Here is a 13,120-nt window from a genome sequence, read left to right on the forward strand (position 1 = left end):
GGATAAGCAGTTGACGATGCCGCGACCCTGTACACAGGATAAGCGGTTGACAATGGATGGATGGATGGATGGTTCCCCTAACTCAATTGAGGAATTATCAAAAAAATCTGTCCATTAATGTATAACCATTTGCTAGGAACTTAGGGGTTATCTTTGATTCAGCATTAAAATTCAACAAACATATAAAGTCTGTTGTTAAAGGTAGCTTTTTTCATTTAAGGACCACAGCATAACTTAAATCCATTCTCTCTGTAAAGGACCTTGAAATGGTCTTGCATGCTCTTATATCCTCTCAAATTGATTACTGCAATTCCTTGTACTCTGTATCGGTATCTGTTACTCATCTTTATCACACTTGCAGCTTGTTCAAAATGCAGCTGCAAGATTGTTAACTGGTACAAGGAAGAGGGACCATATATCCCCAATATTGGCTGCTCTTCACTGGTTACCAGTCAAATATAGAATCGATTTTTAAGGTGCTGTTAATTGTTTTTAAAGGCATTACATGGACTGGCCCCATCTTATATTTCAGAACTCCTCCAGACCCCTAAGATCATCAAACCAATCCCTCTTAGCCATCCCACAGTCTCGTATGAAAACAAAGGGTGACCGTGCCTTTTCAGTGGTGGCCCCAAGACTGTGGAATAATCTACCCCTGATTATTAGATCATCCCCCACCATCCACACTTTTAAGTCTCGACTTAAAACACATTTTTATTCTTTGGCGTTTGAGTCTGTTTAGGGACACCTGCGCTTGTGTCTTTATTTATCTATTTTGTATCTAACTGTGTTGTTTTTCTATCTTATAATTTATCTGGTTTTAATTTTTATATAATAACTTGTCCAGCACTTTGGTCAACTCTCACATTGTTTTTAAATGTGCTTTATAAATAAACTTGACTTGACTTGACTTGACAGACGCACATTATGATACCTGAAGAAGACTCTCACGATTTCTTCTTTCTTTTGGTTTGTTTTTGGCTTTGCTGTAATCTGATACTGTTTCAACACCATTTTATGTTTCGGATTGTTGAAATTTAAAGTGTTGTATTAGAATTTTCTACAATAAAAAATCACCAACCATGAGGGGTAAAGGATGTTGATCAAGTTACAATTGCCTACCAAGCCTTTCTCTCTTATACCATAACTTGCTAACATGCGTAGCCTATGTCTTGAACTGTCAACAATGCAAGCTGTTACTAGTCCTGGAAAATAATCAGAATCAGAATCAGCTTTATTGCCAGGTATGTGCACATATGAGGAATTTGACTCTGGATTGTACATTGCTCACGAAGAAACAAGATCACAATAATAAAAATAAAATAAAATCAGACACAGACTTCAGTGTAGACAACATAAATGCACACTATGAACAAAAACAATATAGACATATTGACAAATAGTGCAGAGTAGCAAAGGATGCAGGAATATGTACATGTCGGAGGAGGATGTGATATACAGGTACATATACATGCATGCATGTACACATGTACACAGTGCGATGAAGCATAGTACATAGTAAGCATAGCAATCAAAGTGAGGATAATGTAGCAGCGTGTAGGCGCACGTTATGTAGCCCAGTGGTTCTCAAAGTGGGGTCCGGGGACCCCCAGGGGTCATTGAGGGGGCTTCAGGGGGTCACCAGCCAAAAGTGGAATAATTTATTTTCACTATACATTCCATCCATAAGTAACACAATGAAAAACATATGACTATTTGGGTCATGGGTTGCACACTTTCTGTAATAAAACATATAAAAGAAAAAATCCTCTCAGATGGGAGACCCTGGGACAAAATCTTATCAAATGGGGCTCCGCGGTCTAATTTGTGTCAGTTTAGGGGTCCTTGACAAGAAAAAGTTTGAGAACCACTGATGTAGCCTATTGCCAGCCTTCAGCAATATCATTAAATAGCTTTACTTCAGTCACAGATGCTGACCCTCTCGCCTTAATAAAGGCAATGATCAAGCTGGATGAACTCTACAGTAAATGTAATGTATTATTACAGTGTTTCCACATTGATGTATTTGTGGTGGTCTGCCACATTATCAACGCTGACCGCCACAGATTGATATCCGATTTTTTTTTCTTTACTATTTAAAATGGGTAAAATCGTATTTGATCACAGAGCTGCACGCAGCGCATACAGTGCTTGCAAAAGTATTCACCACCCCTTAGCATTTTTTGTGTTTTGTTGCCTCACAACCTGGAATTAACATGGATTGTTTGGGGATTTGCATCATGTAATTTACAGAACATGCCTACAACTTTGAAGATGTTTTTTTTTTATTGTGAAGCATACAACAAATAGGACAAAATAACAGAAAAAGTCCATGTGCATAACTATTCACCCCCCATAAAGTCAATACTTTGTAGAGCCACCTTTTGCAGCAATCACAGCTCTAAAGCTGATGATACACGGGGCAACTTTTTGAGCAATGTTGCTGGGCAATGTTGCTAGCGGCAAGTCCGACTGTATTGAACCGATAGTGGCGGTGCGGGGAGGGTGGCGGAGTGGTGGGAGAAGGGGATTATGGTAGTAATCTTTACTCATTACCATTGATGGCAACGTCGCCCTGCACGATTGCTCTAAAAGTTGCTCTGTGTATCATCAGCTTTAGTCGCTTTGGATAGGTCTCTATGAGCTTGCCACATCTTACCACTGGGATTTTTGCCCATTCCTCCTTGCAAAACTGCTCCAGCTCCTTCAAGTCGGATGGTTTGCGCTTGTGAACAGCAATCTTTAAGTCTGACCACAGAGTTTCTATTGGATTGAGGTCTGGGCTTTGACTAGGCCATTCCAACACATTTACATGTTTCCCCTTAAACCACTCAAGTGTTGCTTTAGCAGTGTGTTTGGGGTCATTGTCCTGCTGGAAGGTGAACCTCCGTCCTAGCCTCAAATCACACATAGAGTTGTACAGGTTTTGCTCAAGAATATCCCTGTATTTAGCACCATCCATCTTTCCCAGTCCCGGCTGCTGAAAAACTTCCCCACAGCATGATGCTGCCACCTCCATGTTTCACTGTGGGGATGGTGTTCTTTGGCTGATGTGATGTGATGTGTTGGGTTTGCGCCAGACATAGCGTTTCCCACATGCCTTTTTGTTTTTTGCTGAAAGGCTTTCTTCTGGCAGGTTTGCTGTTGTGCCATGTTCTTTCCATTTGGTTATGATAGATCTGATGGTGCTCCTGGGGATCATCAAAGATTAGGATATTTTTTTATAACCTAACCCTGACTTGTACTTCTCTACAACATTGGATTCTTTGGGCTTCATGGCAGTGTTTGGTTAGTGGTGCCTCTTGCTTAGGTGTTGCAGCCTCTGGGGCCTTTCAAAAAAGGTGTGTATATGTACTGACAGATCACGTGACACACATGTGATTGCACACAGGTGGACATCATTTCAGTTTTTATGTGACTTCTGAAGGTAATTGGTTTCACCAGAGCTTTTTATGGGCTTCATAACAAAGGGGGTGAATACATATGCACATGCCAATTTTCAGTTTTTTATTTCTAAAAAATAGTTTTATGTATATATTTTTCTCACTTCACTTCACCAACTTAGACTGTTGTGTTCTGGTCCATCACATAAAATTCAGATTAAACAAACATTGAACAAAAGGCTGTAATGTAACAAAAGAGGTAAAAACCCAAAGGAATGAATACTTTTGCAAGGCACTGTATATTCACTAAGCATTATTTGGTGACTGGTACCTATAGACCTTTGCCTTTTTGCTATCTTGGTTATGAAGTAGCCTAATATTCCACCGTGTTGTCCACCTTTAGACGGCCTGCATTACAACAACATGGGGCAAAGATGCGCTTTTTGTAGTCCATGTTAAGAACATTGTAGTTTCATCACGGCAGGTCACGTCAGTAAAATCCGCCGTCGCATAATTACGTCGCCTAGAAAAGAGCAACCGGACTCTCTGAGCCCGGTTGCTCTTTTGCTAAGTCCTTATGAATTCTACTTCACATCTTTCCTTGGCCTCATGATGTCTTCCATCAAGGTCACGGAAAAGGGGTTAGGAAAGGAGATTTTTTTTTACTTTTCGACCGCAGCCCCAGAGTCTCTGCCAGCACCCACTCCGCCCCTCTCCGATCTTCGTCCGATGCAACCCGAGCGTTGCCGAAAAGTAACTCGTGGTCTCATTTCATTGGCGAGAGGCTCGTCCAATGAGCCGCGGCCATCTGTGCAGAGCTCATCACTGTTGAAATAGTCCGGTTACATTTCCTCCAGGCGTTATAACCTGAGCTCTTTTCACTCCACAGTTGCATCTCTCCCTCCCTGGCACCGGACAGCGGCCCCCGACATGAAGCTTCCAGCGGCGGTTTTTGCAGTTTTTGCATCCATAGCTGTCAGCATTGACGCTACTGTCTACTTCAAGGAACAGTTTCTGGATGGAGGTGCAGTACAGCCGGTTCCATGTCTTCTTGTCCTAAACATTTTGTCTTGTTAAAGTGGCTGGCTTAACTGACTAGAACAGTATCGTTTGGTAGTTTGTCTTCAGTGTGTGGCTTTTTAAAGAACATATTTCTTTAAAATAACCTTAGGCCTACTGCAGTAATGACACTAATAAACAGGCTAGGCCACGTTATGTCTATTACTTAAGTCAGATATAATGTTAGCTAAAATAGCGTAACACAGCAGTTAAGTAAATACTGTAATATTTTTTTAAATGGACGCTGTCTGAATTTAGTGAAGCAAAATGAATACCAAATAATCCTCGTAACGTTACTTGAGTTCAAATATTCTTTCACTTTTGATATCGCGCTGAACAGATTGAATGCTTCCAGGTGAAGTCCAGTTCGGCTGCAGTAATGTTTGAACTGCCTGACCTCAATGTGATGAACCAGTTAGAACACAAGTAGAACTTAAAAGGAAATGTAAAAAACCAAACAAAAAGCCAGCGTGAGTGGGTTTAGTCTTTAAATGCACTTGTGTCTGGAGCAGGCAGTGTAATAGATGTGTAATGCAGTTTGGTTGTGTCAGCTAACAGGAAAAGGAAGGCAGTCAGTAACCAGTTGAGGTGGATTGCTGTGTTTCAGATGGATGGAAAAGCCGCTGGCTCGAGTCAAAGCACAAGTCAGACTATGGCCAATGGAAACTGAGCGCTGGAAAGTTCTATGGGGATGCTGAGGCTGATAAAGGTAATTATTAATAATTATATATTCTGCCATAGACACAGTTGATCCAAATGCTTTTGTCTGAAATGGATGCATTTGCATATCTCAAAATACTTGCAGATAGTGTCTTGTCATGCAAATGTAGGTAAAGTGCTTTGTGTTTATATCCTCCTCCAGTACAGCCACTTCACCAAGAATTGTCCTGTAAGTGTGAGATTATATCCAGGACTGGAAGAACGGACCAGGGGGCCCTGGGGCAAAAATGATCCACAGTGGTCCTATTAACACCCCCAACTCTTCATACTTTTGCCACACCTTTCTTTGTCAGTGTACTCCCAGGCCCCAGGTGTACTCTCTGGTAATTTGACTGAACACAAATTAATTTATTATGCATAAAAAATATATATTTTTGACATCAGGCCCCTCTTCAAGGAAAAATCATGTCCGTTGGTACCGTACTTTTGCACAAACAAGTCGATGCACAGTAATTCTGGAACTTTTGGGGATCCTGGAGTACCAGGGCCTTGTGTCAATTAACCAATTTACTCAGTTGGTAATCAAGGCTTGTTGATATCCTGAAGCACTACAGGAGGTCACAGAAAAAATATATATTATGTGGGTAAACGTTTACGAATGAAACCTGATCAACAAGAAACCGGTACACAGTCACATGCAAAAGCTGTGGATAGGTTTGAGCCCAGTGGCCTGTACTACGAAGCGGGGTAACTGGCTTATCCAGGTAACTTCAGGAGTAACTTTGTGACGTCAGGTGTAACTTCCTGATTAACCCGTACTACGAAAGGTGGATAGGTGTTAACCGAGGTCTGTTGCCATGGCAATTTACACCGCATCTCTACACTGCTCCGAGCAGGTTTTGCTGGTGGTTAACTCGAGGTTACTCGTGCACGTGGACTACACACCACATCTGTACTCAGTGTTAATGATGAGAAGTAGGCTATTATAGACATCACTTGATAAAATATGTTTATAAAATTTGTTTTAATATGATTTGTTCCACTGGGGTTGCAGCTGAAATGAAGTTATTTACGTTCACACAGCGAGCCCTGCAGCCTCGGTGATTTTAGGGAGGAGATCTTAATTAACGGGACAGTTTCTTAGATGTAGCCCATCTGTAGGCTGTAACTGAATTCTCCTAAGTGTTTTCATATATTTAGAGTGACTATTTCACTTGTCTAAAAAATACGGAGCCAGGGTGGGGGTTAATAAACCGAGAAAATAAATCCTAGATGAAAGTGTCAAATTTACAAGAACTAAAATCGGAAATTCCCTGAAATTAAAGTCACAAAAAATCAAAAATCACTTTTCTTCTGAACACGCCCAATCCATGGCAAAGTCTCTGAGGTGCATGATAGTGATTGTGGGCTAAACTCAAATATTTCCTCACTGCTAAATCTGATGACAAAGTTTAATACAACTTTCCAATGAATGCCTAATGCACAGCAGAGGTGTGTGTGTTGTTGCAGCCTTGCAAAGTGAAGTTTCTCTCATAAATGTTTTTTTTTTTTTACTTATACAGTAGATTAATCTTGGAAATTCAATTTTGTCTCGGGTTATTCCCCCTCTCCGCTGGCTCCTTTGTTTGTTTGTTTTTTTTACATTACATTGGATCTTATGTGCAGTTGTATATTTATATCTTAATCATAATACACAAAAGAAGAGCCCATAAAATAGGAAACTCAACAAACGTAACCTATTGGCCTCAGGTGAAGATACCAACGATGGTCGTTCAGTCTCGGCCACAGGTAGTCCTAACAACTGTAACGACTGTCGTCACAGCAACAAGGAACACTAACGAACCAGCGGTATCGATGACCCGGGAAAACGACCCCACTGAGGTTAAATAGCTGAGTTTCCCTGCCAGTCAGTCAGAACTGAAGAAGTCCTTTGGATGAGGGACGAGACGTCTTCCAGTATCTTCAACCAAGTCCAGTTGCCCTTGATTTTAACCTTCGTTGGATAACTATGACCTGGATGACTGAGAATCTTCATAGACAGCCCATAAAAAACTAAATAGAGAATTAGCCTACAATAAGAACACTGAAAATAATTACAGATTTACTCAAGCCTACAGATGCCAACAAGCCTCCCTGGCTTTGTCGGACACCACAGTGTTAGATTTAGCCATTAACATGTCTTTAAACTCATCATATCCCGACACTATTGTCGGGCATTCTTCTGAGGAAAATACGGAGCATGCGTCATTGCCAAAAAACTCTGCCTGCATAGCCGACTGCGCACCAACTCCAATTAAGTTAGCACCGACTCAACTAACCATCTTATTCACCGTCGTAGTTTAACACCAGTGTAGGCGGTCAGAGTTTGCTTAATAACCCTGAGTTAACTCTGAGTTGAACTCCCTTCCTAGTACCGGCCACTGGTTGCTGACAGCTGTTTTCTCATATTTTTGTCTTATCTGCACTCCCACCAGGTGTCCAGACCAGCCAGGACGCCCGCTTTTACGCACTGTCGGCCCGCTTTGAGCCCTTTAGCAATGAGGGAAAACCCCTGGTCATCCAGTTCACCATCAAGCACGAACAGAAGATTGACTGCGGAGGTGGCTATGTCAAGATCTTCCCCTCTGACCTCGACCAGAGCGACATGCACGGAGACTCCCAGTATTACATCATGTTTGGTGAGTCGTGCTTGTCTTGTGGAGACCTGACGTCAGAACACAGGGTTTTTTGAGGAGAGATCACCTGGAAGGATGCTTGATGCATTTTCCTAATAAGTAATTTTTACATTCAGCTGTTCCATTTTTAGTCATTACTGTGATTCGTCCTTCCTCAAATTAAATAAGTAACATAACATGCCCCGTGTCTCCAGGGCCTGACATCTGTGGATACAGCACAAAGAAGGTTCACGTGATCTTGAACTACAAGGGCCAGAACCACCTCATCAAGAAAGACATCAAATGCAAGGTAGCCACTGCACAAAGTCTGTTGACTAGTTTTGATTTTTGTCTTTTGTGAGTGTGAATTTTGTGAACATTTTGAGAGATGGTTGCTCATTCTAAATTCCCTCTCTCTCCAGGATGACGAGCTCACCAACCTATACACACTTATCCTGAATCCCGACCAGACATACGAGGTGAAAATCAACAATGAGAAGGTGGAGTCCGGCTCCCTGGAGGACGACTGGGACATGTTGCCCCCAAAGAAGATCAAGGACCCAGATGCCAAGAAACCCAGCGACTGGGACGACAGGGCCAAGATCGACGACCCCACTGACACCAAGCCTGAGGTCAGAGATCATGGCTTAGGTTAATCTTAATTGTATTTCTAGAATACAAGATATGAAACTTTTGAAACTTTCCATGAATGCACGTTACACCTGGGCTAGCTGCAAAATGTTTGGTTAACTTCAAAACCTGGAACTCTCAAATCCTGTTCTTCAAACGTGCCTCACTAATCCAGGGATAACTGCTGTTATCAGGCTGAAATAATCGTGGTAGTTCTCATCCAGCTAATTTGGTACTTTGAGCACATTTTGAGAATTGATTTGTTTGAATTGGTTTGTTTGTATCTAATATTGACCTCATGTTTGGGTTTCACCTCAGAGTCTTGGTCTTGATGTTGCTGTGAATAAGATTCACTATCACTGGTTTGATCTTCAGAACTGTTGTCATTGCAACATTTTCTCAATACATTTCAAGACAGCTTTGAAGAACTGACAAATCCAGTCTTGTGTCAGAAAATCTACAATCAAATCAAGCTTTGGTAGTTCTCCATGTGCAGGGCCCAGGTCACATTGCTGTTGTTAGCTAGTGTTGGGGGTGCAACAACTAGTCGACGTATTTGACAAAAATCGATTATTAAATTCATTGCCAACGAACAGTAAGCTAGTTAGCGAGCTAGCTTCCCGTTAAAGCCGTGTTACTTCTATGAGCTGTAACGGTTTCTATACAGTTTGCTTTGGACAATTTGATTGATTGTTAATGGCGCTGAGAGTAGCACATTTATGATACACAACGGCCGCGTTCACAGTCCAGATGTGCCCCGACTTTACAACCACAAACGATGCATCACTCATGGCGACGTTCCCACCTGGAGAACGTGTTGCTGCTGAGTGCGCAAGATTAGACAAGACCGGACAATTTCATACTTTCTAAAGAAGAGAAAACGGTTCTCCTGTCTGTGCGATTTTTTTAACTCCCTTAAAAAAAAAATCAGAGTTTTGTGAGTTGTTGAGTTAGGGGAAAATATATAAACGTTGTGAAACGCTGTCTACTATAAAATCGTTAATTAATAATTATTATAAACTGTAAATTTGGTAAATGTAATGCATGGCGTTATTCCTTTCTTTGTATATGGTGTCAGTTTGTCCCGGTGTGTTGCAGTACTGGCGTGTAAACTGCTCCGTCACTAACTGCTGAGATCAGAACTTGATTTCAGAGGAACTTTCTGTTGCTTAAACCTCAAGTTTAATTTAAAAGCTGATAGCTAAATAAGACGCATTGTGTAATTTTGCAATTCATAATCCGAATAGTCGATTATTCGTTTCAATAATCGACTATCAAAATAGTCGTTAGTTGCAGCCCTAGTTAGCATTTTTACAATTAGTTATATGGTAACTCCATATCTTTCTTCCAGGACTGGGACAAGCCAGAGACCATTCCTGACCCTGATGCAAAGAAGCCTGAAGACTGGGATGAGGACATGGACGGAGAGTGGGAGCCTCCTATGATCACTAACCCAGAGTATAAGGTACGGCAGGAGAGGGAGTGTCGGTCAATGTACTCAATCAGAACTGGACCAAAATAGTCAAGTGACATGCAGTTGTAAGACAATAAAATAGGTGTACGGTGTAATGTTGTTTCCCACATATATACTTTACTTGGGCGGGCCGCCCAGGTATATTAACAGCTGCCAAAGTATATTTGGCGACCCATTTTAGCATTTTTGCAGAGAAACACAGAGAGAGATCTGGTATCTGGTAGACGCAGTATTTTACAATTACGGAGTGACAGTGAACACACCACTGCAGATGTCATTCAGTAGCACGTTGGTTTCCATCCACATATGGCGCACCTGTTGCTGTGATAACGGATTTGCAGGTTAGTTTATTAATCGCAGTGACTTTACAAAATGTAGCCTGCTGCTGATGAGAGAGTCTACAGAGAGACGGGGCAAGCCGGTGTGTTTGAGTGACCGAGCAGAGGTGCAGGCTAGTTGTGTGCGAGTGTGGGGAGAAGAAAAAGAGAGCAGATTCAAATAGCGAATAACGTGGAGAATTAAGTAGAATTTAAATAATGAAATAACTTACTAGTGATACACCACTTGGTAAAGTTAGGCACAGCTAAAGGCTTGTGACTAAAGTGTGTTTCAAGCTCTACCATCACTAGTCCTAACCACTCTCCTGTTGTCTTTTCAGGGTGAATGGAAACCCAAGCAGATAGACAACCCTGACTACAAGGGAGCATGGGTTCACCCTGAGATCGACAACCCAGAGTACACTCATGACGCCGCCATGTACAAGTTTGATAACATTGGAGTACTGGGCCTGGATCTGTGGCAGGTAAGAAGTGCTGCTGACAGTTCTGGGGTTGAAGTATACGTACAGACTAGTTTCATGCTGTTTGCTTAAAAATCCACGGTGAAAGATGATGATGATATAATAAACATTTAGGTGGATTCATTGAGTAAACAATATTAATGTGTTTGGTGTGTGTGTTCAGGTTAAATCTGGCACCATTTTTGACAACTTCCTGATCACTGATGATGTCAAAGAAGCACAGGAGTTTGGGAAGGAAACCTGGGGAGCTACTAAGGTAGGCCTGTACTGAAAAACTGTATTTGGAGCCTAGTATAAGCTATATTGTGTATTCTAGAGTAAACGGCACAATGAATATTTTCATTACCAATGACAGCAGTCAGTGTCTGTGGTCAACCCCGGGAGAAGATAAACTTTGGTCACAGTCTAAATTAATTCATTAGCCACAATTTAACTCCCAAGAACACATGTACATCAAGAACATATTTAGTGAATCCAAATTAAATAGTCATCTGCAGCATGACATGAATGAAAATGTGATGACCTCAAAATACCTGCAGTTATTTTGAGAATAGCCATTAAATGGAATGCAGCACTTCAAAAGCATACTCCTGTTATGTTAAGAGGACATAAAACAACGTGTCTTTCTCAGGGACCAGAGAAGAAGATGAAGGAGGAGCAGGAGGATATGGAGAGGAAACTGAGGGAGGAGGAGGAGAAGAGCAAGAAGGACACTGAAGATGGTGATGATGATGGGGAGGAGGAGGAGGAGGAGGAGGAGGAGGAGGAGGAGGAGGAGGAGGAGGAGGGCGAGCACAATGGGGAGAGGGACGATGAGGCTGGGACAGAAGAGGAGGATGGCGACGTCAAACAGAAGGATGAGTTGTAGAGGAAAGGCGGACTGCTGCGTGCTTCTGTCCACAGGTTCAAAAGAACGTCAGAAAATGAGCGAACGCTGGATGGACTCTGGCCTTTCATACAGCAGCCTTTCATTCAGACGAGGTTGGGGTGGGGGGGTGGACGGTGGGGTACGGTGAGATTTATATTTTGATTCCCTTCTTTTTTAGCCTCCAAATTAGAGAGGTGTTCCTTCTGTTTGTGTCTGCTTTGGTTGAGAATTTTCTAAGTTAATTAATATGATTTACTGAACGTGGTGTGAGTGCATCCTGCAGTTCCTCACAGAGCCAATCACTTTTTACTAATGCCTTTGTTGGGATGTCCAGTAATGGAAGCGGTGTCTGGTTCATGCACTTTTATTCTTCCTGTGTGATGAAGTACTGTTTGTTTTTAATTGACCCCTTCATAATTTATTCGATCATTCGTTACCTGAAAACATGTCAGTTCCCAAAGCTCTGCTTTTGGACATGCGTCCTTCCTGTGTGATGAGTGAGACTGTTTAGAAAAACTGTGATTTGTACAATCCTCATTTTCTCATTGTTCTGAATGAGTGACTGTCCCATGGGCGCACACTGTCTTTGAGTTTCCGTGAATAAATTGAAGCTTCTCTCAACAAGCTGCCATGCTTTCACTGGTCCTGTGACTGTTGTCAGTCTTATTTCAGTGTGGTATGTGAGCAAGATATATATCAGGGGATAGAGTGGTGGTCAACACAAACACCGGGTATCTGCCTTTAATGGGTGTTATAAAATGTTAAATATTGGTACTGATATGACACTGAGTTTGGAACAGATAACTAAAACAGCATTTTTTCACCTTTATATATACCTTATTGTTTGGGATTATACTGTAAACTAATCTAAACCTCTTCAAACTAATCTCAACTCACGGTCCACTCACTGGCTGCTACCGAAAAGTCTTTTTTTCTTAGCAAGGTTCCTAAGTGAGTGAAGTGAACCGGAAGTATATATATGAAAGGTGTGAACATTTCCTTTTGTACATTTTTATTTTGTCATTGTAAATCTTATTATTCATGTATGTTTTTTATGTATCTTAACTTAACTTCAGCCTGCGCAGGGACTACGGGTGAAAATTAGCTCTTGAGCTAAAACCCGGTACAATGCATCTTCCCCTTTGAGGTTAATGTTTATTGTACGTTGTTCCTGTTTCTCTAAATAAAAAAAAATAAATAAAAAATGTATTTCAGTGGCAGCCATGATAAGAGCTGTTTGAATTCTCTAACAGCTAAGGAAAGGTGCCTCAATGCTTCCTTTCATATCTCCTTTAGCATAGGGTACACCTGACCATCCTTTACGAAAGGAAAGGAGAGAATGCCGTCCCACAATTCCTTGTGGCGGCAACATTTAAAGCGGTGCACGTTCTCAAACTCAAACGATAAAATCCATCAACCACATTTAGCAAAATCCTTGCAATACAGATGCACATGACATGCACATGCACACTTTAATAAGACTCACACTTACCTTCTTTCTTTTGGCTTTTTTGTAATCTGATGCTGTTTCAACACCGTTTTATGTTTTGGGTTGTTGAAATAAGCCATTAAGTGTTTTCTACAATAAAAAAA

At 41.5% G+C, this 13,120-nt stretch overlaps 1 protein-coding gene across 1 annotated transcript; it reads left to right on the forward strand.

Moving 5' to 3' along the window:
• Positions 1-4,204: 4,204 nt before the first annotated feature.
• LOC123970839 (calreticulin-like) lies at positions 4,205-12,148 on the forward strand. The gene is made up of 9 exons (XM_046049191.1): positions 4,205-4,407; positions 5,050-5,151; positions 7,577-7,780; positions 7,972-8,066; positions 8,179-8,388; positions 9,738-9,851; positions 10,519-10,662; positions 10,823-10,915; positions 11,291-12,148. The coding sequence occupies exons 1-9, from the start codon at positions 4,314-4,316 to the stop codon at positions 11,525-11,527; spliced, it is 1,293 nt and encodes a 430-aa protein (XP_045905147.1). The 5' UTR covers positions 4,205-4,313; the 3' UTR covers positions 11,528-12,148.
• The last annotated feature ends 972 nt before the right edge of the window (positions 12,149-13,120 follow it).

Source organism: Micropterus dolomieu, linkage group LG05, assembly GCF_021292245.1.
Source record: "Micropterus dolomieu isolate WLL.071019.BEF.003 ecotype Adirondacks linkage group LG05, ASM2129224v1, whole genome shotgun sequence".
In the NCBI taxonomy this organism is placed as follows: domain Eukaryota; kingdom Metazoa; phylum Chordata; class Actinopteri; order Centrarchiformes; family Centrarchidae; genus Micropterus; species Micropterus dolomieu.